This window comes from Pholis gunnellus (genome assembly GCF_910591455.1).
Source record: "Pholis gunnellus genome assembly, chromosome: 1".
Lineage (NCBI taxonomy): Eukaryota > Metazoa > Chordata > Actinopteri > Perciformes > Pholidae > Pholis > Pholis gunnellus.
This window is the reverse complement of record NC_136528.1, coordinates 20,099,402-20,124,331: the sequence shown is the minus strand read 5'-3', so window position 1 is coordinate 20,124,331 and position 24,930 is coordinate 20,099,402. Positions and strand designations below refer to the sequence as shown.

Here is a 24,930-nt window from a genome sequence, read left to right as displayed (position 1 = left end):
AACTGCAGCATTCATCTTGGCTAATTTGTAAACAGGGTTAAAAATGCAAGTCAGTTTTTTATCTCACCGCGAAAACACAAACAATACTTCAAACATATTCCCTTCATAAAAAAAACAACAACATCTACTGTACTGCGATTCCTATCAACAAAGTCAGTGTGAAATCAATGAGTGATATTTTCTATGTGCAACACAAGACAATCATCAGATACACCGGATAAAGTGTATCCGAGTACAAAAGCGAAGGACAGAAGAAGATAACGATCACAACGTAATTAGAGTCAAGCCTTTCTTGGAGATGCACTTGAGTAAAAACATTAAAAAAAAAACACCATCAGTGAGATGGAGAAACAAAAGAGAAGCAGTTTCATCTACAATGACTTCTTGAGGAATTTGTCATGCATTGCTTGTGTAGAAATACTGAAGAGTAGATTTTAAATGAACACCAGAATAGTGCATCACCTTTAAAAGGTCGGTGAGGGTCAGATGTCCCGCCTCGGATGGACAGAGATAAAAAAAAAACTCCTGGGGGGCGGGGGGGGTTACAGTCGCATGCTGTAAAAAGAACTATTGCTTTAATTTGGTAACTGAGCAAAGAGTAACTAGGACGAAGATTAAAAACCACTCACTACCCCTCCTTTTTCCTATGGTTTCAGGCTGAACAGGCCTCCAAGCCAGTCATGTGACAGGGTGGTGTCTCATTCCCACAGGTGCCTTCTCCTCCTCCTCCTCCGTTTAATTACTTTGTTTAAAAATTGCATTGAAAGTCACCCGTCTGGTGTGGAAAGCTTTAGAGGTATAGTGAGGAGGAGGGAGGGATGTGAAGTGAGAAACAGTTAAAACACTGAGTGATGGATATTTTTCACCGATGATACTGGAATGCACGATATCTCTAGTTATCGAAGAGAACAAAGCATTAGTCAAAACACACTTACACGCTAAGGCCCTAAACAAGAGGGTATGAGCAGAGTTTTGTTTTGAGTGGACACTGATTGATGAACAGACATACTGATTGACTTATCACTATTTCGATTGTAAGACGAGTGCAACGTGCCACACTTGGCCTGAGAGAGGATCCCATTCACTGCAGAGCGGGCGGCCTTCTGAAAAGGAAGGAGGAGAGAGAGAGAGAGAGCATCTCTGCTGACAGCACAGGTTTTAGACTCCTGCAGGAGAAGCATAATGTAACATACACTGACAGTTAGCGTCAACAGTGCCGACATCACCGCAGGAGCTGCCGATGTCAGCAACTCCTCTCTTTTTTTTTTTTTTTTGGGTAAATGCTTTTGAAGGAAACGGGATCTGAGGAATGGAGGAGAGAAAAGATCAATGGCTGGGATCTTTTTTTAAATATATCAGAACCTGCAGAGTTGGTAGCTTCGCTGTGCTACAAACATTCCTCGTAAGTCCTCGGTCTTCCAGAGACGGTTTGGTCAGAAAGGAAGCAAGAGTGTGCTGAATGCGATGGTAACCTCCAAGCATGGGTTATGAGGAAGTGATGACAAAAGGGAGGGAGGGAGGAAGAGGACTGCAGTGTGCAAGGACTAGGGGAGGCGTTTCATCCGCTACATACTTTCTACTCAGTTTGTGATGTCTCTGCTGGACCTCAGCTGGCTGGGAAACCACAGGCGCGTATCCTTTGGCTGAGTGACAACCGGACCACAACTTCTCACCAGAGACCTTGTACTTTTGTATATTTTAGGTGTGCAAAATCTCAAACATTCTGAGGCTACATTCGCACTTTTTTTTCCTCTTTCTCTCCTTGTCAGACTCATTCGTGGCAGTCTCCTCTATAGCTGCTACCAAATGTGATGCTACTTCCCTGCGTTAGAGCGCCCCTCGATGGACAGTTTGACCTCCTGGGGGATGAAAGAGGGCCTCGTGTGGCCGGTGGTGCTTATTTGAGGGCGTGGCCCTTCGTCTCCCTTCATACTGTATCTTTGGAGGCCAGGTGAGGACCAGCGCCTCTGAGACGCACCTAGCGCAGCCTGCATCGCTCCCATCCCCGCCCCTGCAAAAGCAGGGCCCTCTGTGTGCAAGTGGTAGCTGCTCTGGCTCCTCGGATGCTCTGCTGAGGTCCTACTTATTCTGATGGGCGACTCAGAGTGCCCGACAACCCCAAAATGTGTGGTTTCCTCCTTTTCTACCACATCTTTTTCCCCATCCCTCTGTCTGTCTCTGTGAATGCGGTCTGGCCTGAAATGAGACGGAGGCCTTGATTGTTGCGGGGCCGGAGGCCCCATGAGCTGGTGGCTTGATGTGGCGTTGGTTTTGCTCAAAGTCCTGGACAGGTTCTGCTGTTTCTGTTGCTGCTGTGAATGATGGTGCTGGGGCTGTTTCTGCTGCTGGGGCTGAAGCTGCTGCTGCTGCAGTGTGATGGACACGCACACGTCTCCTACTTGCAGATGATGGCAGGCCAGGCCGTAGAGCTGGGCCGTGCGCTCGGGGTTGCAGGACGACCAGCCTTGCCCGAACACAAAAAAAGGGTGCTCCGGGGGAACGTCGATGGTCACTTTGCTCTGCTGCTCCCCCACGGTGAAGTGAAGCGACACAAGACCCGGTCTCTGCTGGCTGGCACGGATGTCCACTACCATGCTGGAATCAATCTTGAGCCCCCCACTCACCTCGGCGCTCCGCACAAAGTCCTGAGTCTGGAGGTCCTCCACGCGCTTCAGCTCCCCGGTAGCCAGCTGGATGATGGCTCCCTTCATGAAGTGTGACGGGTTGGAGGGAGCCGAGGCCGGAGCGAGGCTTTGAGCGAAGGCCTGAGTCACATCCGCTGCAGGCTGGACAGGGGGCTGCTGGGGCAGCTGCTGCTGAGCTGTGGTCAGCTCCGCCCTTTCAAGGAGGCACACTCTGGCTGAAGAATCGGAGGCTTTAAAGCTTGCGTTAGGGGAGGCCATGGTGGCTGCGTGGCTGGCTGAGGCATCATTGGCCTGTCCTAGGTAGTGTTGCTGTGGCGGTTGGGGGTGATGCTGCAGGTGATACTCCAAGGGTATAAGAACGGGTTGCCCGTTGGCAAGCATGACCGCATGGCCCGGTTGTCCCGCTTGCTGCTGGAGTCCGGTCACTCTGGGATCATTGTAACTCACAGCCTGGGTGGTGAAGGCAGTCCGCCCGGAGATCACGCCCGTGCCCTCTCCATGGACATCTCTGGCTCTCTGGGCACCCTGAGAGAGGTTCAAGGGGGCAAAGGAGACCTCTTTTCGCACTCCACCATGGGAAGCCAAACGACCAACCACTTGCTGCACCTAAAAGTTGATTACGGGAATTTAGTGTTAGACAGAAAACTTGTTATTTTTGCTGAAACGCACATAATGTAAAACTTACAATAAGACATTCAAATGTTTTTCCACAGCAGCAGACAGAATTATGGCATGCGAGTATGAAACATCTGTGTCGCTAAGTAAACCCTGATTTAATTGATTGATTGATTTGCCCTGCACACCATCTCAAACGAGGTACAGAGGGCTTCATTGAGCATCTCCATGCAACCAAAAATAGCATAGCTTTGCCACAAAGTAGCAGTTGTGGCTGTGAGTGATTGCACAATTACATACAGACCCACAGCACAAAGCAGAGTCTGTCAATAATAATGTAAGCAACTTAAATTTCTATAAAAATGTACTCATATCATTATGCAAAGAAACGGTGTGAGATATTAGTAAAAACTGTAATTTCTCATTACGTTGAAGTATTCCCGTCTGTATATATCTTATAAAAGATATTTTATTGCTTGATCAACATGAGGATTAGCCTTTTGGTACATTTACATGCTTCTGTCGCTAGTTTGCTGCTGAAAGTTGGAACTATGGTAACAGAGATTAACAGGAGTCATAAGTCCCATTAGGAGTCGTTTAGTGCGTCTCACCTCCAGGTCACTGTCTGGTGTGCTGCGCTGGCCAGGTGAGCTCCGGTCTTCCAGCCTTCGGTTCAGCGAGCCTCTGTCTTGGCTGTACTCCTGGGCTACAAAGTTGGATGCTCCCTGCAGCAGACGTGCATTTCTGGCAGCGAAGGCCGAGTCGAGTACAAGCTCCCTAGCTCCCTGCTCTTTATCGCCTCCGTTCATCTCTGGTTCATTCTCCTGCTGGGCACTGTGGGGGTCTCTGGTGGCCCTGGCGCCCTGAGAGTGATAGTAGACCGGCAACCCCCGAGAGCTGAGCTCTGTCGTGGGCAGGACTCCTACGTTACCGAGGTGCTGCTGTGCAGCTTGCTCTGAAGGCAGCATCAGCGGGACGCCGCTGGATGCTGAAACTTTGGCAAAGGTATGAGCAGCGACCTGGGCCTGGGGAGGTGGGGACACCACACCTTCCTGTATGACGGATGGATAGGGAACAAGGTGGGACACAGCATGTTGCTGAGGAATGGTGCCTGAGGGAGAGATTAAGGATCCCGGGACAAAGCCAGGGGGTAGGGCATAAGGTACCGCTGCATAAGGGGAACTAACGAACTGGAGAGAGGAATGAGGGATCTGGGCATAACCAAGAGGAGGATAGGAAAGGCCTGGATGCTGCAGGAGAGAGGAGTGTACAGTGTAGGCTTGAGAGATGTGGCTTAACACTGGGTGGAGACTGGTAGGCGAGTAGGTAACAGATGGAAGAGCCACTTTGTAGAGCATACCGTACTGGTCAACTGGCACTGCTGGTATGCCATCAGAACTATCCACTCCATAATGAAGCCCCGGCTGAGCTCGCAGCCACTCTCCAGACGGGGTACCTCCCTGAGTGTCACTGTTTGTTGCAGAGTTCTGGATAGAAACCACTTCATCTTCTCCAATACCACCACCACCACCACCACCACCACCGCCGCCGCCGCTGCTGCTGCTGCCACCTCCACCAGCCCCTCCTGCAGCCCCAACTCCTCCAGTAGTCGCTGCAGCTCCACTGCTGTTGCAAACTAGGAGGTCCCTCTTCTTAGGAGGCAGGCACTCCTGGTTGCGCTCCTGAGCTGGTTTCATAGCAATCCTCTGACCAAGCAAGTGCCTTTACTGTACTGCACAGGAACTGAAACTTGCAAGCCAGTCGGCCCGCATAGGAACCAGTTCTGAAATCACCGGGCTGACCTCGACTGCCAATTCACCTAGAACAAAGAAGAAAAGTCAAAGTATCTGTTTCTCTGGGTGCGTACTGCCCATTACATCTGCGCTGAAATGATTAATAGACATGTCAAATTAGATGAAGATTCTTTAGTTTCAGGTTGGAAATGATGGTGCTGCTACACTCATCTGTCACTGTAGAGACAGACATTGATGGAGAATCTTGTCATCAGTCTCTTTGACAGAGTGTATTTGAGAAATAAACCATTAGACTGGCCCAAGATGAACTTCACCGGCTCGAGATATACAAGATCGTTGATTTTTCTCACCAGGGACACTCATTCTGCAGGTCCTTTAGTGGAACATACTAGAACACTGAACTGTTCTGCTTTTTAATTATCTCAGTAAACCTGCGTACTGATCAGCACTAGATAGAAACCCCCTGTTTTATAAACGTAGTTACAAGTCAGTTTTCTTCCAGTTACCGCTACACTTCACTTCGCAGTAAGTTAACTGTTTACCGTTAGCTAGCTCAGTGGCTGACTTAGCTAAAGTTAGCTAGCGACTTGGGAGTCATCGTTTTCTAGGAAACACAGGAAAGTGACAGCATGACACGTTGTGCATCAACATTAACCGTATATGCTGAGTTCAGCTGATAGATAACGTTATATGAGGCCTATTAGTTATCGCTATAATGCATCACTGGGCACCAGCCCAAAGGTTCCGGCTAGTTAGCTGCGCGGCTAACACAGCTACAACTAGCTAACGTTAACATTAACTGACTCCAGTCCTGCTCGCAACTAACATGTCAACGCGCAGAAGGCCGATCAAAGATGTCTCCGATTTGCATCGTTGTGCGGACGTACCTCCAAATGTCATCGCGAACAGGCTGTTCTTCATAAAAAAAGTTATGATATGCGGAGGGACAATTGAAGAAATCAAGGCAGAGGAGTCGAGCCCATTTCGAAGGCCAGCAGAGAGGCGCTCACCGATGACGTCACTAAGTTTATTCAATTTCCTGTTTTTTTCATGTACAAACGTCCAGCACGTACACTAAAGAGCAGACAGCAACATACGTTACGTTTCGCTCCCCCTCCCTCCTAATACTACATCCAACTAATATTTGTACTGTAGTACTGTAGATATCTGTGAAATATAATACTCTCGATGCCATTTTAACAGAGACTCACGGGTCATGTGATTTTATCTCAGAAAGATATTTAAAAATAACTCACAATAATGAACTTTACGAAAAAATGCAACGGTAGTTACCGAAACCTCCGAGTTCGTTTAAATGCATCAAATCTACATTATGATGGTTGTATACAGTAGGGGGAGCTGGTGCCACGTGCACTGAAGAGATTTCAGTGTTTGAATACATCTGCCTCTTCAGCTTTAATTTGATCATTTGCATGGAAACCTCCTGCTGATAATAAAATAACTGATAGAGACATATCCACAGTAGATGTGACCTAGCATTTCGTGTTTGTAGCCTACTTGACTTTGACCTTTCATTTTTTTTCTGACAACAGTTATTTGGCTCAGTAAATAGCAGACTAGAGACATGTCACTCCAGTCATAACTGTGGCTAGATTAAGCTGTTATAGGGAGCACATACTGACCCTAATTTCTACCATATTCCTATGCTGGATTCAGTTTTCTTGAAATTTAGCAATATGCACTATGTGAGTAAAACTAAAATAACAACTTACCTGAGAGGTGTGCATTTGCATGTAATTAAATAACCAAAAAACAAAACAAACATGGGGAGCACAGGGAAGTTTGCCTGGTTGATAATCTATTTTTGAGACAAATACAAATCATGACCTTACGGTTAAAAGTGCATATGGTTAAAATCTTCACATCAATTTGACTTAAAATTGGGTCAGCAGTGAGAGTGTATAAATAAGCTTGTTGAGACTGATGCGGAGATGTGTCCCATCAATGGCTCAGTCAACACTGGGAAGGTTAGCAGGGATTTAAGGTTTTAAAATCAAACCAGTGAAGTTGTTTAGTTGGCTTGAAAGGTGCACACATTCAATTATGTATGCATAAAGTATGAGGCTGTGAAAAAAAAACATTGTTTGTTTCACCCACTCATTTCAGGAAGTCTATAAACTGAAAGGATTCACATTAAGAACCGTGGAATGCAAGGCAACCTCCCAGAAGTTTAACTAGCCACCTCAGAGACTTCTTGTAACACCACCAGTAGCAATTCCCTCATTAGGATCTCTTCTTCTCTGTTATAATAATGCTTGCAATTTTGTAATCCAAATGTTCTTATTTCTTTCTGGTTTGAATCACAAAGAAGCACACTGTAAATATTTGTTAGTAAATTAGTGTAGAGTTGGGTAGTAATTCTGAAGAGACCAACCAAAAACTAATGTGATGTGTGAATGGCCGGTTATATAGATAGATATATCTATATAGATATAGATAAGAGTATATAAACATGTATACGTCTCAGGGTAATAGACAGTGAATTCTTGAGCCAGAATCCAGTGAAATAAAAGCACGAACGCAAATTAATTTGAAAAATAATGTAATGATTGGTTATTGGTACACATTTGAGCCTTACTCTGTTAGTAAACACAGCTTCAGTGCAGTACCACTGAAGTTAACTACATTTACAGGATAGATAAATCAACAGTTTTAGAAAACTAACAAGTCAACAGATTTAGAATATAGTTACAAAAATGGTCAATCTTCCCAATAAAGGCACAGGGGATGTACAGCGGCACTTGCATCCCTCTTAGAGAACATTTGCATAACTGAATAAATACATCTGCTGCTCATCAATATCAAACTGTGCCACAGTGGAAGCACGGTCATCATGCAATTACAGCAGAGTGCAACATTGTGAGTTAGTGGAAAAATACAGCATAGAAATATCTCTCCAGAAAATATAAAGACTAAAAGGATAAAAGGTTATTTAGTACCATTAATCAAAAATATGAATTGGACATTTTCAAGCATATACAGTATTCATAATATTTGCCAAAATGATATTTAACAACCACCGTAAAACAAACTCTCTTATATAATGAGTAAAATGTGCAATTAAAAGCATTTGGGAGAGCAGGTTCTGCACTCGCGCTACACACACCTATATCAGAAAACACCTGAACGAGTTATTGCCAAAGAATCACGAGTTTATCTGAATATCATTGGATGGAGACTGCTCAATCAGATGTCGAGTCTGTCCAATAGTCTTATATTTTAAATAACAAAGGGCTTTGATGTTAAATGCTGTACTGTTATTTGACACGAGGATATTACACAGTGCTCGTTGCTCACCAATTGTAAAGAGTAAGAAAATGACGATGTGTCTCAAACCACTCTGTAGTTTAGGAAGTAGTGAACTTTCCAGACGGAATCTTTTCAGGGTCTCCAAATGACAAAGTCTTTGCAGCGCACTGGCAGTTCAGCTCTCCGACTGCTCCATACACACCTGTTAAATTAAAAACCTGTCCTGACTGAAAGTACAGTAACTTTTTAAAACTCGTTTTATTTTATCTCTCTATGCATTATCTGCAACAAACAAGATGCTTTTACAAACATAATTATTGTTGTATTTATGACACTTGTTATCCAGATGATTTATTGCTCATATTTTCTCGTGTGCTGCCGTGAAACTGTCACTTGTCATTGACCCATCGCTGTTTGGTTCACTGGATCAGTGCCCAAAATTCACTCTGACTAACTACACACTGGTTTGAGTCGAAGCCCTCGTCTGTGCCTTTGCTTTCAAATATTTACCCATCCAGCTACTGTTAATATGAACAGTTTCTCCTCAGTGCCTTACCAGAAGGTCTCTATAAACGTTGAATAAAGCCCCTTCCAAAAGAGAAGAGGAATTATCTACCACAGACTGAAGTCATCACAGCTCCACTTTGCCTTCTAGGTGTTCACCTGCTTTATGGTACTAAACATACAGGAACCTTTTCTCTGCTTCAAAAATAGAGGAAATCTACAAAGTTAGACCCTGAAATCACACTATTTGCTGCTTACAGTGAAACCTCAACACAACCATTAAAATATGGGTACTTGGCGCAAATAGCATTAAGTTTGTGCAAAAAAAATTTAAAAAAATAAGACCCCCCCCCCCCCCTCATTACATTCAAACAGGCCAGATCCTCTTCGTTATACTACATAGTAAAATACTTCCTAGCAGTGTTATGTACAATTTTTCATCATCAATTACTTTTCCTGGAAGCTACAAAATAATTTGAGTACTTAGAAATCAGTGTTCAGTGAAATGCATCATTGCTGCTGCAGTAAAAAAAAAAACAGGCATTTTCTAATTTCAAGCATTATTATTTGGATTAACTTCTTCAACTCCATTACAGTGAGGAAGTTTTACTGACCAATGAGGATTCAACAAAAGGACAACTAAACTGATGGCACTGCTACACCCATTTCAATTATTGCTTTACAATGTGTATTGAATCACAGGTAAATCTTGGAGAGGAAGCTCTCAACTCAATAGTAAAATCCCCAAAAGCCCTCTTTGTGTGTGTGTGTGTGATACAGTACACTCATTAAAGAGAGAAGTTTTCTAAGCTAAATCTTGCTTTAGTTAATCTGAATTCCTAAACTGCAATGATGATTCCGTCCTAAAGAGGAGACTTCAGTTAAAAAAAAAATTACCTCAGATTTCAATGCAGCATCAACGGTGCAAATTCTAGCTTATAAATAATAAAAAATCCAAAGTCCAAGGTTGATGTTTTTTCTATATTTCATTTTCCTTCTTGGTATTTAAGAAAGAGGGAATAGAAAATAAGATGATTAACTGTTACACAAACCTGTACTGAGCTCAGAAAAGTCTTCAGAGACTGTCATTTTCAAGAGTCTCTGTCGAGAGCCAGATCCTCGCCCCGTTCAGAAATTTGCTAATGGGGGTCCCATAGCTACCGCGGCGACACAGGTTTCCCATTGGGGTGAAAGGAAAGGAGGAAGTAAGGAAGTCTGGCGGTGAAGAGGGGTCATGCGGGGAGCTGGCCTTAAAATACATCCTCCTTTGGTCGGAGAGGGGCCCACTTGAGCCGGGGCGTGACATGCTGCCTGGACTGGGTCCCTTATACTGCCTGAGCTGGCTCTGTAGAATCTCCATTTCATCGACCAGTTGGGAGAGCTTGTGGTAGGCGGTGATGGGGCCTCCTTTGGGAATGCAGGCTTCAGGAACCCAGCGTAGGAAGTAGAGCTTCCAGAGAGCCAGGTGTGAGGGCATGAGCAGGGGAATCAGGAGGCCCTGCAGGTCAGCAGGTCGAGAGAACCAGTCTCTGAAGAAGCGCTCTGACGGGCTTTCGTCTTTCACCAGTGAGAAATCAGGCCTCAGGTCCGACATCAGAGAGCCCCGTCGGATCAATGACTCGTCTCCAGCCTTCAGTCCATTGCGCAGAGATGCAGGCGTTCCTCGCAATGTGGAACTGTAGGTTTTCTGGTGGCGGAAAGACACAGTTATGCATATTTAGTGAGAAAAACCATTCGTTCCAGGTTCTCTTTTAGTGCATCTGCAAAAAAACAATGATGCGTTTTCTGTGTAATGATTCACCTCGTATGTGTTGTCTCAAGTTGCTGATTACAGAAAAACTAAATGTTGCCCATAAAATCTCCGCAGCAATTATCAAAACTGCTGACTGGATGGATTATTCATGTTAAACATTTACTCCATCAGAGCAAAATGCAGAATAAAAATAAGAAGGCTATGTGGCGAGCACCTTAAATTAATTAGAAATCACAGCCGGAGAAGCAGCTGCACTGTATTCAAAAAGTAAAGCACAAATGCTGTTAAACTGAAAACTACTTCATAGCGTCCTCTTCCTAAATTCCTGGAGAATGAAAAAAAAATTAAACTGTCTTGATGCGTTACCCAATACCAAAGGAGAAAACAAGAACGCCACACTTGTGTGTAGACGTATAACAGGTCCTTGCACACTAAAAACTGGCTAAATGACCGTAAACGGGAAGGACTGGTAAAGGCCGTACGCCTTTTATCCAACATGGCTGAAAACCATTAAACTAAGGCTGAAAGTCTGTTTGTTATGAATCCAAGGTAGTAAAAGAAGTGAACATGCAGATAAAATAATGTGCTACTTCTACTCCGATGAACTTGTAAAGTGTGTTATGTACCTTTGTGCGTCTGAAGGTTTTCACTTCCCCATTCTGAACGCAGGCCGCTCCTTTGCCTACGTACATGGGGTTGTTGAAGAGGGTTTGGTCTTTGGTGGAGAACTGCTGTGACCAGTCCCAAACAGGAGGGAAATACACAACCTGGTCCTCTCCTTGAGGGATTGCTTTATTCTTGGCAAAGTCCTGTAGAGTAAAGACATGGTTACTTATACTCTGGAAGTGTTTTCATGACAGTAAACAAAAAAACAAAAAAAAAAACTGCCATAATCAGTCAATTTCATTTTGTTACTTTCCTGACCACAAGCTAAATGTGCTCTTATCTGTGTGCATTACGTTGTACTCTTTCCTGTCAGTTATCACACACACACACACACACACACACACACACACACACACACACACACACACACACACACACACACACACACACACACACACACACACACACACACACACACACACACACACACACACACACACACACTAGAGTCTTTAACATGAGATAGTACCACAAAAACATGTTGCTTCTAAGCAAGCACAAATCAAATAGTGTTTGTTTTGCTGAGTTTTTGAATTTTATATTTAATTAACTACCATTTTTGCAAAAGTTCGTTCTCATTTATTTGATTTCAACACACACACACACACACACACACACACACACACACACACACACACACACACACACACACACACACACACACACACACACACACACACACACACACACACCTAAATAAATGAATACACAATCATATGCGTGTGTCTCTTACCATCAAGTGCTGAGCGCGCTGTTTGGGAGAATTGAAGAGGAAAGTACTGAAGAGTGGGATCCACATGCTATCACTCAGTACTGTCAGATAAGCCTCTGTGAACTCGAACGCTGCTGGGTACTGGTTCATCATCTGCCACACGCAGTCCAGGAACAGCATGAACAGCGGGGACTTGACCGAGAGAACAGAGACGAACAAACAAGAAGCATAAGTGTCTCGGCATTTCTATTAGTTCTGGGAGCAGGCCATTTACCGTCAGACAAATACCTCGTCTTTGTCATTCTTCTTTAAGTGGTTGCATCTGTCCAAGAAGCGATGGCCTGCCATCACCCACTCCTTCTGCACCAAACTCTGAAAGCCAATGAGGCTGCGATAATGAGGGTCCAACATGAGCTGCACCAAGGAGGACACCACACAGTTCAGGTCTCTGTCTTCCTCTTCTGCACAGGTAGACAAAAAGGGAAACCAAAAGCTTAAAACAAGTGGTTTATGTTTTATGCGTTGTTGTTGTTCAATTGTGTTTGGGAGGACATGTTTGAACGTGGTCTGAACGATCCGATCTCAATGCGTCTTGGGTGCATTCACACTTACTACATAGAGCTGTCCACGTGTGATCGGATTACCCATGACGCATGTTAATGCAAGGTCCAAACAGGGCCTCTGATGGCTATAATATGGTAAGATTCTAAATTTGACCACAATATTTCAAATGTAATTTTGCTGGTTTGAAGCCAAACGTTGGTTCAATACAACAAATGACGGACAAAGAAAATCTAAAGTTATAGTCTGCCATCATGCACCATGATGTAAAGAATAAAAAAAGGCTGTTGTTCTGCAACTCCCTGGCTTGAAACTGTGAGGCTTGACCTCAAAATAATATGGGGACAAATGACCGATAAAGACAACTTACAGTTGGGGAGTCTTACCTTGAAGAATGACTGAAGTGTTCTTTCCATCCAGCAGGTACACCATCTCAGCCGAGTGTTTCAGGAAAGCCCTTGAGTCACAAACGGAACAGAAACGTTTATGGATTTTGAAAAACATGCAGTACTATTTTACAAGAACCCAGCTTAGCACTCAGTGTACGGTGTACAAAAGTAAAACATTAGTGTCTTGACAAAATATAAACAATCATTTTCACATCATTTTGTGCTTGTTGCCCAGGAAAGCAGTAGCTTCCCCGTCACCAGACCATTGATTTCAAGGCTAAATATTCATGCTGTAACTTGGCTCATGAGAATTATAAAAGGACATACAATGTGCTTCCACAGATACAAAATTAAAAAGTAACTTATATATAGGATATGTGAATGCATCTTAAATAAGATATAATGACAATAATGATACGTTTATGTAGGTATGTTATGTTCCTGCTGGAACTTTGAGGTTAACACAGACGTCGTGACATTCTAATCATAAAGAGCTATCATGACGTGTTAGGTTGTTTACATACCTGACGTACTCCAGCCATCGTGTGTTTTCAATAGATGAGAGCCACCTCTCCTCTGACTCCTCGAAAGGATCTGCACACAGTCAAAACAGTCAAATACTTGTACACCTACAAAACTATATCCACGCACGTGGAGAATCCACATTGGAATTGAAAGTGGCAGTGAGGCTCACCCATGACACAGATCTGCCTGACTTTAATAAAGGCACTCTGGATGTCCTGGATGTTGGGCAGACACTTGTCTACATCTGACCTGATGACTTCACTGCGCTGTGGGTGGCTTTTTGTGATGGCGGGGAAGACCCTACAACAACAACAACAACAACAACACAAGACAGAACTCGATGACGGAGGTCTTAAAAAAGCTGTCAACATCTCAGCAAATCCTAATATGTATATTCAGAACATTGGCATAATCAGCTTTATTACCAAAACTGTTGCATTCCAGTGTAAAAGACAGTAGAAAAAAAAACACATTTAATACATGTTTGAGGAGTTTTGTGTACCTCTGATCAATCCTCCTCTGCTGCAATGGATCACCTATGCCGGCCATGCGGACAAGAGCACTTCCATTTGGGTGATTCCAGCACCAGTGCTACAAGAGAGAATGGAAATAAATCAGCGGGCAAATAAAAAGGGATGCCCTGATCAATCAAAGATTACAAATTACTCCATTGGTGGTCCATGGATGTGCTAATAAAATAACATTCAAGGCCTAATTATATATAACGGACAGGGATAAATTGAGTATTGCTCAGTGAAGCTGAACAAGCACGCTGTTAATGGAGGCATCAGAAAACTCACAGGGACGCGCTGGTTCATGAAGAATATGGAGTGCTGCTTTAGATCCTGATCTGCCAGAGAAACTGGGACCACAATGTGCTCTGGAAGACTTAAAAGAAGAGTTGGAGAAAGACTGCCGTTACACAGGAAGCAATCATCAGACACCAGGAAAATATATCAAAGAAAAAGCACTTTTTCCCACAACTACCAATCTTAAAGTCTGAAAGACAAAGACCTTGGTCGATGTACTGTAAATATCTTTTTGGCACCGGATTTGTTTTCCTCCGTCTGTCCCAAAAACCTAAGCTGAGGAGTATCTCAGTGACTATTTTTGTGACTGAGGCAAAACTGAATCTGAGTGCACTACAAGTATTGTTTTAGCCCCATGTGATCTGCACAGTTTGGTGCAAGCTACTATTATGCAATCTTGAGTCTTTTCTCAAATTCCACATAAAACACTGTACAGTCCTTACTTTGAAACCCACCATGATGTCACCACTGAACTCAGATGAACAGCGCATATTGTCCAAAATAGACTTGCATGTCACACTGAGACATTCACAACGTTTTTTTTCCTCAAGTCACTGGTGAAGCGAGGAAAAAAAGCGTACAGTGTAAATATACCGTCTTGCCAAAACATACCAGGTTTTAGTAAAGGGTGAATAATGTGTGACTGTAACAACTAAGGCCAAGTGACGGAGCTATAGACATAATCTGCCTTTGACGCCCATCATAAATTGCCAACAATACACAACGTGAGCTGAAAACCTTGGTGAGATGGCATAACTCTCGTTGACGGAGCACACTCTCCACTCCGACGCCCCCGTTCTCTTGATCTCCCGATCCCAGTCTGATGGACGGTCGAAAATGGGGGTCTGTAATCCTCCTCGAGGGGTGGCACCATTGACTCGCTGCCCTGCAAATACAGATACACTTTCAGATTATTTCTGGCACATATTGCAGATAAATTCAATAGTCATAGTCATTAAATAGGATAACCAAAACTACGTCTGGATTAACCTAAAGATCACACGTTCAAAAAACATTTCATGCCTTTTGGAAGCAATAACAGGAATATGGCATGCTAAGGGCGTACCTTTAGATTCATGGTACCGCCGCCCTTGATACTCAAAGCCAAACAGCAGTGGAAGATCAGCTGGGTGGGAATAGTGGGCAATAGCAAGGCAAACCTAGAATAAAAAGAAAAGTGCACTAATGGGACACACGGAGTATAATACAATAGAAGTACAGCTGAATGGAGGAAACAAATTAAACATCATCAAGGCAGATTAGGTTTCATCAAAACCATTCAGCTTCAAAACTCTTCTTTAAAACACACAAAGACAAGAACAAGTAGAACCTGGGAGAGCAAATGTTGAACTGACAGCCTACTGCTCTGGGTTCATAGGACTGAATCTCCCTGTGGCTCCGCTACAGTCACACAAAGCCATCCATTCAGTAGTAAAGCTGTGAAGAACATGAGAGGACACTGAAAAAGTGTGTGCGTGTGCGCATGTGCGTGTAGACAAGGCTGCTCCCAACTCTGTAATTTCCAATGGCAAAATAAGCCATTATAGGTTGGGTTAATTCCATATGAAAAGAAAAAAAGAAAAAAGAACAGAGCCCCGTTTTAGGTTCACACTGTAATTACATACATGGGGTCCATAAATAAACTCACACGGAGTGAGGGAAGGCAGACTCATTTATATTTTGAGTGCTCTATACATAATCACCCTTCCAGATTCTGTTGCAGCAGTAGAGTACAGAAATTAAGGTGAATACTTCATTTTGAAATACATTAAGTCGAGACTTGTAACGCTGGTCATAGGACTGTTCAATGCCATACTTGAATGCTGTTGTTTGCCTAATGTGCTGCAGGTATGTGCTGTGGAGCGCCAAAACCTACACAGAAATTGCTCCCAGATGACATGGGAGGATATCAGACATGTAGCTTTGTACATTCACGTCCGTTTCATTGGCACGCTGTATACTTGAGCTATACGGCTGCCTAACTCTTGTGGGTCAGGTAGTGAGGCTGCAGGGAGCCAAGAGCTTCTGAAAAGCTTTGTGCACACAATTCACAAATACACATTTATTTCCTGGACTTCTACAAATCCAGATAGCACAATGTTTTGAACACGGCATCCGTGCCTACATATTCTGAGTCAGCTGATTGTCTACTTTGTTACCGTTGGCTGTGTTTCGAGTTGGTTCAGTTTACCGATCAAGCAATCACATGTTAATAGGTTTTGTCCAAGGTGCAAACTTCTTGTTTAATAAAAATGTTTCTTTAAAAAAAAAAAAAGGGCTTGAAAGTTTTGGCAAATTCACTCAAAGCCTGAATTGCTTAAAGGATTTCCTTTCATTCCCGTTGTGTGCAACTATCTTCTGAAAACATCACCACAAGCCATCCCCAAACTATCAAAACATTATATTACTGGTATTGAGGTATTTGACGAAGTTGAAAACATATAATCTTATATTAACAGCTACTATAAAAAGGTACACTCACTTCCAGGTCTCTATATTGAGCTCTAGTTTGAAAAATGAAACATCTGTCCATCTAATCTCTTCCTGCAGGAGATGAGTCAGAGTCACGCTGGAAGTTGTTCCTACAATAAGGATCATTCTCAGTTTCTGTGCCTTGAACGAGCATTGTTCTCTTTGTCTCTTATTCATCGTTTGGCGAATGGCCACACTGTTGAGAAGTTAGTCGCTTGTATCCAGATGGAGGGTGAGCGATAGAAATATCCTTGTTGCTGAGGAAGTGGTCATAGGACTGACACTGACTGGGAGTATGAAGTGAGCTCACACAGTCAGGAAAGGAAAAGTTTGCTCAGCAGCAAGTAACAGTGAAGTGGATAAGGGAAACGGAGAAAAGGGGAATGAATGGTTAATACTGAGCAATAGAGGCATTAAAGCTTTTACATTGGAGGAACCAGCAGAAGTAATCTAGATTTTAAAAAGGTACGCAGCTGCACTAGATCCAAAAATCAAGATGGCAACACTGAGGCCACCCTCCAAAACCACTCCCCCAAATTATCACAATGAACATTAACATATCATAATGAACCTAAAGAACAAACATGGCTATATTAGAGCCATAGATACCTTCTTTTTTTTGCCAGAGCATTTGATTTATTGATTGCTGTCGGGATGTTAAATATAACAATTACAAATATAACAATGTTTCTAAAATGCATTACCTACCCTAGCTTTAAGAGCCACAATGTAAAACTTCATGTGAATCTTTCACATTATTGTGACGGCAAGTTATTCTTTGCACAAAAATTAGCCAATTGTGGTGAAACTGGTGCCATTTGTGTTGCGTTCAACCCAATAATCTCAGGCTACCAGGGTTCGGATACTTGGATAGCCTTTTTTTTTTTATGCTACCACTGAATTTTTTTTAAGTTTCTATGTTTTAAATTTCATTTGTCTGTTTTTTTCACTTTTTCCATTTAGTCAGTCTTTCTTTCTAAGACGATAACTATGAAATTATTGGATTCGATATGCAACAAGAGTCAGCATCACTCACCTTTTTGGCACTCTCAGGCCCAGCCTCAACAAAGCAGAACCTAATGATGCGCAAGTCTTTGCAATAGAGGATGAGCTCTGTCGGGTTGAACTTCAGCTTCTGGTTCGAGCCCAATACTTTCTTCTTCCCCTTTGTATCATTTACTGGGAGGAAAAAACACAAAACACAACTCAACTTCCTCTAATGCAGATGGCAATGCTTAGTGATGTAAGATTGCATTTTAAAGCAACAACAACAACTACAAAACACTAAACATATCTCTGCCAAAGCTGAATAATTGTCTTTAGATATTTTAAGAGTTTCACAATGTGTTTGAGAGTTGTGGCAGTTTATAGACCCACAGCAACAAGAACTCTGCAACCAATTATATAAAAACTGTATGGCAAATCAAAAACAAATGAATCGATTTTGGGCGCAACCAATCATTCTATTTATCCATCCATGCATTATAGACCAAAGCCTCGTGCTTCATCACTGCGACACAACAAGCCTCGCTCTGGCCAGTTGCCCTTGCAGTGTCAGCAATCGACAGCAACGCGACATATAAACAAGTCTAATCCCAGCCAGGCTGCACTGCCCCTGAACGCTGCCTTAGCTGTGACATCACTTGTTATCAGATGTTTGACCGGGAAAGACGGCCAACGAACACAATCAGGCCACCAAGCTGTCGAAGATAAAACATGGGCCCATCTAACGTGTATTCTGATTTTAGCTCACTCTGGTAAAATGACGACTTTATGCTAACAGTCGATTGAGTAAGAGATTAAACATCTACTGAATACAAGATAAAACGCTTTAATCTTTAATACCATTAATAAAATGAATAGTTTCGGGTTATCTGGATACAGAAACATTTGGGATCTGGTAACAAGAACTCTACGTGTGGAAGTCAGTGAATGTCTGCCATGACAATAGCAAACAGAAAAGAAGAAACACAAAAGTAAGGTTTGCCACAAATGTTATGTTACACCAGATGTACCTGTTACTACTTGCTCCAGACAGGTGAGGGGGATGTCGTGTTCTCCAAGCAGGAGGTGGGACAAATGGAAATTCTGTAGTGAAGGCAAACAACAACAAATAGTATGAGTGACATCCTGTAGACTTTATTACACCTATAACTAACCGAAATATAAGTGGTGGCTGGATTGAGTTGATCCCCTCAGACCGAGTAACGATCAAGTTCCATTTTGTTATCACGGCAACAATCCGCCGCATAGCTGGAAATGACGTCTGTTCTCTCACTTCTTGTGCGTTACCGCTGACAATATAGTGCAGGAAAGTACACAAGTTTTCCTTCCTCCTCACCAGCTGCACTGCACATACAATCATGGCTGTGGAAATGCAAGTATTCAAGCTATTCAGCAGTCGTCTGGTGGCACCAATAGATTTCACATGCAAAAAAGCACTGTTTATGAGGAAGTTTAAAAAATGTGGTTTGGACTTCTATGGTATCATAATGACAGGATTCAAACCAACAACCTTATTTCTTTTTACTTCTTTTAACAATGACTAAACGGCACAGTTGAGTGCTTTGAAGTTAGACAACACAAATACCTGTTTGGAAGAGGCCTCTGAAGGGATGAAGGAGACCTTAAAGTTGGTGCAGATCAACTTCCCCCAAAGGTCATCCTGGCTGCTTTCCGCACTGATGCATTTCCTCACAAAGTTCACCTCATTAACTACGATCTCGCCTGGGGACCAACAAAAAAGAAGATGCGAGTGTAAAACCTTCAGTCTACCACAACACGGTTCAAGGAAGAATACATAAAGTGAAGATAAAGTAAATAAGATTAAGATTAACTTCCTGAACATACCAGTACTTGGCTATTTATGATTAAGTTTTACCCACTGGTATCCAATGAATACTAATGTGTATAAATATGTTAAAATATCTAACGTTCTCAGAAAAATAAACTTGTGCTTGTAAAAGTATCTCTAATTTACAAACATATTGCTTTGCAATAAAACCCACTGAACATTCAGGGTTAACTACATGACTTTTACATCCTTTGTTGTTGTTACATTTATGACCAAAGTTTAAAACTTTGTGATTTGTTTCTTTCCTACAGTAATTATCCTTCGCCGTAATTTTTTTAACTAACTGCCCAGTGAAAAACAAAGGATTTCCACATTTCAGTGATACACCTTGTGATTTTCCAAAAGCATAGCAGACACTGAAAACATCATTTTCTTTATACATAAATAGGTATAAAACCAAGCAGGAGGCTGGTGTCACTTATCTCAGCTCCAATGTGTTTCTGTAAGAGCAGCATGTTTGTGAAAGACTCAAAAAGTTAAATGATTTTAAAAAGCTGAAGCTCCTAAACTCAAAGTTTCTGTGGGGCAGAACAAAAAGCCAAAACGCCCCACACAAAGTTTGTGTGATGACAAGTGGGACAGTAACCCCCCTTCAGTTTGGCTATTTGCAAATCACTTTATCGATTATAAGCTTTAGGCTAACGACACATCTTCTCTGAGTAACATGCCCTTTATCTCTGAACATGACAACCAAACAATAATGCCGCTAAACGTTGTCCCAGGGATTCTCAAAAGATGAGAGCTGGAGCAATATTGTTGAGTCCTACAAGACGGAGACACATCAAAGGACTGCCTCAGAGCAGCATGTAGCACATGCACAGGAAGTAAAAAAAAAAGAAGAAAAAAACATGCTCATATGTCCGGCTCTAAAATCAAGATGGGAGAGGATCGACAACCTCTAAGTGGTAAATGCTGCCTGCGAATGGAAAGTACCAGTTATTTAGTACGCAATGAAAGCTCTAGTGTCGTACTTGACGTAAATAAAATACACTTCAAAGTACAGCAGGTTTGCAACATGAAGATTTTGTTAAATGTGGCTTTTAGGAAACCTTAAAAAGATCATCATCCTCATCCTTTCATAGCAGACATCTCTGTATATTTACTCCAAATCACACACAAAACGTAACACTATGCATCGGGTGTGTCGAGCCACTCCCATGAGGCTCCCAAATCTACTGCTCAGACCAAACCAGAAGAAATCTTTGAAATGAAGACTTTCCTGCTGCTCCAGTTAGGTAACTATCTACACTTAAGACTTTGGGCAAAGTCCTGGTGTCAAGTGAAGAATTCCATACATATATATAAAGACCACTTTCATGATAGTCGTGGAAAGTTATGTTTTTACTGGAAACACCACAGGAACAGAGAGGAACTGAGTCGCAGCCCTAAAAGTGATGCTGACAGACACTGAACAAGAATCTTACTTTCTTTTTGCGATGCCAACTAGTCTTAGGATGATGCAGAAAATAAGACTTACCTTGAAGTAACTTGGGTTCCAACTTTTTAAGAGGTGGTTCAATAGTTTTCTTCACATCAGTCTAGAGAAAAAAAAAGCACAAGTCACTTCAGAGTTACTTAAACATGACGTTTGTTAGATGGTTGATGAAAGAGGGCAATAATGCGCCATTACAGAGTGGAGGGGCTAGAAAATGACCACTCGCACACTCACCATGTGTGACCCTGCGTTGTAAACAAAAGTATGAAATATAAATTGCTTCTGTGGAATTGATTGAGACTTCTTAAAGGGATTGCAGATTCCCAACACACCTCAGATGCATGACGAACATCCTGACAGCTATTATGCTCCGTTTTGTTAAATGGATGTTGCATAAACAGGTGCAACATGCCGTTAGCAATGATAAGCCTGGGGCGAGCTGTTTACAGAACTAGATTGAAACCAAAGATACACAGCGGTCAACTAATGCTATTAATACTGTAACCCCCCCCCCCCCCCCCCCCAATGCTGCTCACACTTGCAGATACAGTAACAGCCTGTAAGGGTTTGCAGTCATGTGCTTTGAATGACTACGAGGCTTAAGTGCTGACTTTCAACTCTAAGGAGTGTTTGTGGTGGAAGTGTAGGAATCGTAGTCTGCATGTGGGTTTATAGATAAAATGGGCAACAGTTTCTATGCAGTTAGTCAACTGCGGCTGTATGGATGTAATCAAACTAAAAGTTAGCAAAGAGTTTTAACCTCAACGTTATTGCTTTATTTAAAATCCTAAGTGCTGGGGTACACGTCCAAAATAAAACCTACCAAAATACAAGGACATGAAAAAGAAACATTAAATGGTCAGAGCATATTTAGTTAAATAAGCGAAGGGCTGGAACTTACCAACATACATAAAATACATCCCCTCAGAGTGTAAAAGTCACTAAAGCTGTATCTGAGTTAAGTGGATCATTAACATTCTCTCATAAATGTGCCATCACTGCAAAGTGCATTTAATCCTCGATTGGAAAAATGTACCTAGACACAAATATAGGTAATCAGTATAATTTCTATTTGCAATTTTTAAAGTGATTACCAAGGCCAGAGCATGCCCAAGACAATATGATGATCATTTTAAGCTAAAATAAAAAATGTTAAAACAAAATGACAATGTTAAAAAATGTTATCTGTATTTAAAACACTTCCCAACTCTAGTCTTGGCCTTGACAGAACAAACACAGAATGTGTTGTTGCAACCGCTTTGACTGGCTGTCTAGACAAGTGCACACATACACCTGTAAGCAAATACGAGCCCATAAACACAATGAATGTCAAATTGTAGTCGGGCACTTAATCTCCTTTTTCAAAACGGTAACAGATTACCCATGCATGGTTTCAATTCTTCAAATAAAACAGGAATAGAGAGAAAACTCATGCCACTTCCAACAAGTGACATTTTCACTTGGCATGCACATTAACATCTTTAGTGTTAAAGCTTGTTTTTAGTGTTTGGCGAGTCCAATATACACAGCAGCAAATCAACAGGGCTAAACGACAATTTAAGCCTAACATAATACATATTATTTGACACTGTGTGGTGACCATTCACCGTGAATACTTAATCTTAGCAAATACATACCGGTACAGGAGGAAGATAACTCTTGAAAGTTGGTTTCATGGGTTTGACAGAAAACATTGTTTATGTTCTGCTCTCTCAGCGAGGTTCTGAAAGGGTCGTTTGGCTTTTGTCAATGGAAAAAAACAACAACAACAACAACAACCCAAAGGGAGCCTTCAAAAAAAAAAGTTCCGTTCAGTCCTTTTATCTGAGTAAATCCAACACGTCCGTGTGTAAAATACTCATCGAGACAGCCTGGGCCAGCGACGACACTCCTCCATTACGATCAGCCGTTAAGCAGCAGATTACGCTAGCTGGGTGAAAAGTTGTCAGAAGTTATCGCAGACGCAGACGTCGTTAGCTCGGTTAGCTGGCTAGCGGTAAGTACTGTGTGAAGTTTAGAAATGCCGTTCACGCACACACATAAAAACGGTTACAAAATAATTTGTAGGAACCCGTTATGTGTCCACATTTTCTTTCCACCTGTCACGGTGTTAGTTACCCTCAGTAACTTCCTGAATGTCCAACCAGTTCAGCCAGACGCAGTACCTGATGCTGTAAAGGATTTATCGGCCATGTTTATAAAAAGCCGAGGTCCAGCCCTACTTCCGGGCTCCACTGCTGAGCTGTATTTCTGGACCGAGACTTTCTTTCATCAAACTTTATGTAAAGCTGGACAGGACACCGGGGTACTTTGTACACATTCTAAGCCAAATTACTCTCTGCTACTGCACATTGTAGTAAATATTGATAACCTTGTAATTTGATGGATAAAAGACCGATTATTTTGTTAGCGTTGATGAAGTACACCACCCATGGACTACAACTCCCATGAGGCATTGACAGCTTACGGGCGTCAGTCGGTCAGGGTTGTAGTTTGTTTGTTTGTTTGTTTGTTTTTTGCGATAACTTTATTTCACAAATATACAAGCTCTTGTCGAATTCAGAACACTTTCCTTATGTATTTCATTTGTCAGATAATCGAGATAAAAATACAATATATGAGTCAAATACAATCCACGGAAATACAGGTACAGGTGTCCAACTAACTGTACCCTAATAAACCAAGAACTACAACAGAGCAATATAAATTGAAGTGTTGTGAAAGGTTGTCATTAATCTTTCATATCTATTTATCTTTCGACATTAGTGCCTCTAACTATTAATTACATCCACTATAAATACCTAGACTTTAGGAGATTGTATACACTGGGTGGCATTATTAGTTACGGGAGCTTTTGGCCTGCATATATAATGTGGAAAGTTTTCATGATGATCATTGAAAAAGTATTTCAAACATTTGCATTAACGTTGTAAGAATAAATGTTTCGTAGATTTAAATGATCTAGTATGATAAAACAGTAGATAGGATAATAGTTCAACCTCTTATGTCAAATTTAATTTACGAGGTAGAACTCATCTCAAACTGTATTCATAAATTACAGGAACCCTGCATGTCACTTTTTTCCTTTCGTTGTGTTTAGTAACACAGTAAGGAAACATACTCAGAGAGTTGACCCAAAAGCAGCCTCAGGAGACATGGCAGACAGGAGTGGGCTTTAGTCTACTCAGGTTTAAAGGCAGGCTTACAGTGAGATGATGTGGCAGAGGATAAAGTGGTTGGCTTGATGAGGTAATTAGGAGCAGGTGTGCAGGCAGGGACAGGTGACGGAGAGAGGATGGTGCTTGGTGGACAGATGGGGAAGGGAACGATAGTTGTGTTGCCAGTTCTGCCTCACACACATACTGCTTCTATCCGTTCAGAAATACACAGGACCAATTTTTACATTTCAAATCTATTGCTGATGCATTCCAACTCAATCTGAAATGTATAACTAAACCTCAGAGCTTTGGCTGAATACATTCAAAAGAATCCTCTAAAACATAAAACAAATAATCAACATGGGCAGGGCTGGGGCGGGGGGGGGGGGGGGGTACGACACGCCCTGTCTCAGAATCAGAATCAGAACTGTTAACTGTACGTTACACATATGGAATTTGACTTGGTGAATGTTGCTTAACAATAAAAACAGTGCAACAGTATGAGACATAATGTACAATAAAATATGTTAAACAAACAAATAAGAGTATGTTAAAACAAGTGTATTATTAAAGTGTGATGTACATATTAATAGAGAAAAGATGAGCAAGGGTGTGTAACTGTAAGAAATTGTCCTGGGGATGTAAGTGTTCTCAGTGGGGGTCTCGTCTATTATAGGCTCATGGTCATTGAAGCATTACAAGCACAAGCTCTTCTGATATTTCTCTCTCCACCGTCTGCAGAGTCTGAGACATTGGTTGTATAGACAATTTCACAGTTGTAAACATAAACAAAAACATTTCAAATGTG

The 24,930-nt window shown here is 42.1% G+C and overlaps 2 protein-coding genes across 3 annotated transcripts; both read right to left on the bottom strand.

The window, feature by feature from the left end:
• Positions 1-1,814: 1,814 nt before the first annotated feature.
• On the bottom strand, positions 1,815-4,957 carry atxn1l (ataxin 1-like; the record flags this gene model as incomplete). Its single annotated transcript, XM_079163473.1, has 2 exons — positions 1,815-3,251; positions 3,872-4,957. The coding sequence occupies 2 exons, from the start codon at positions 4,955-4,957 to the stop codon at positions 1,815-1,817; spliced, it is 2,523 nt and encodes an 840-aa protein (XP_079019599.1).
• A 2,607-nt stretch (positions 4,958-7,564) lies between these two features.
• On the bottom strand, positions 7,565-23,136 carry mtmr10 (myotubularin related protein 10). 2 transcript variants are annotated; one of them, XM_079171056.1, is made up of 16 exons: positions 22,602-23,136; positions 21,007-21,067; positions 19,266-19,402; positions 18,691-18,763; positions 17,712-17,854; positions 15,270-15,363; positions 14,942-15,089; positions 14,195-14,282; positions 13,897-13,985; positions 13,564-13,694; positions 13,394-13,463; positions 12,867-12,937; positions 12,208-12,380; positions 11,941-12,111; positions 11,168-11,350; positions 7,565-10,475 (listed from the first exon to the last, which is right to left on the bottom strand). In XM_079171056.1, the coding sequence occupies exons 1-16, from the start codon at positions 22,656-22,658 to the stop codon at positions 9,864-9,866; spliced, it is 2,301 nt and encodes a 766-aa protein (XP_079027182.1). In that variant the 5' UTR covers positions 22,659-23,136; the 3' UTR covers positions 7,565-9,863. The 2 variants fall into 2 exon arrangements, with proteins under 2 accessions (XP_079027182.1, XP_079027183.1); XM_079171057.1 differs by lacking the exon at positions 22,602-23,136 and adding an exon at positions 21,199-21,277.
• Between the last annotated feature and the right edge of the window lie 1,794 nt (positions 23,137-24,930).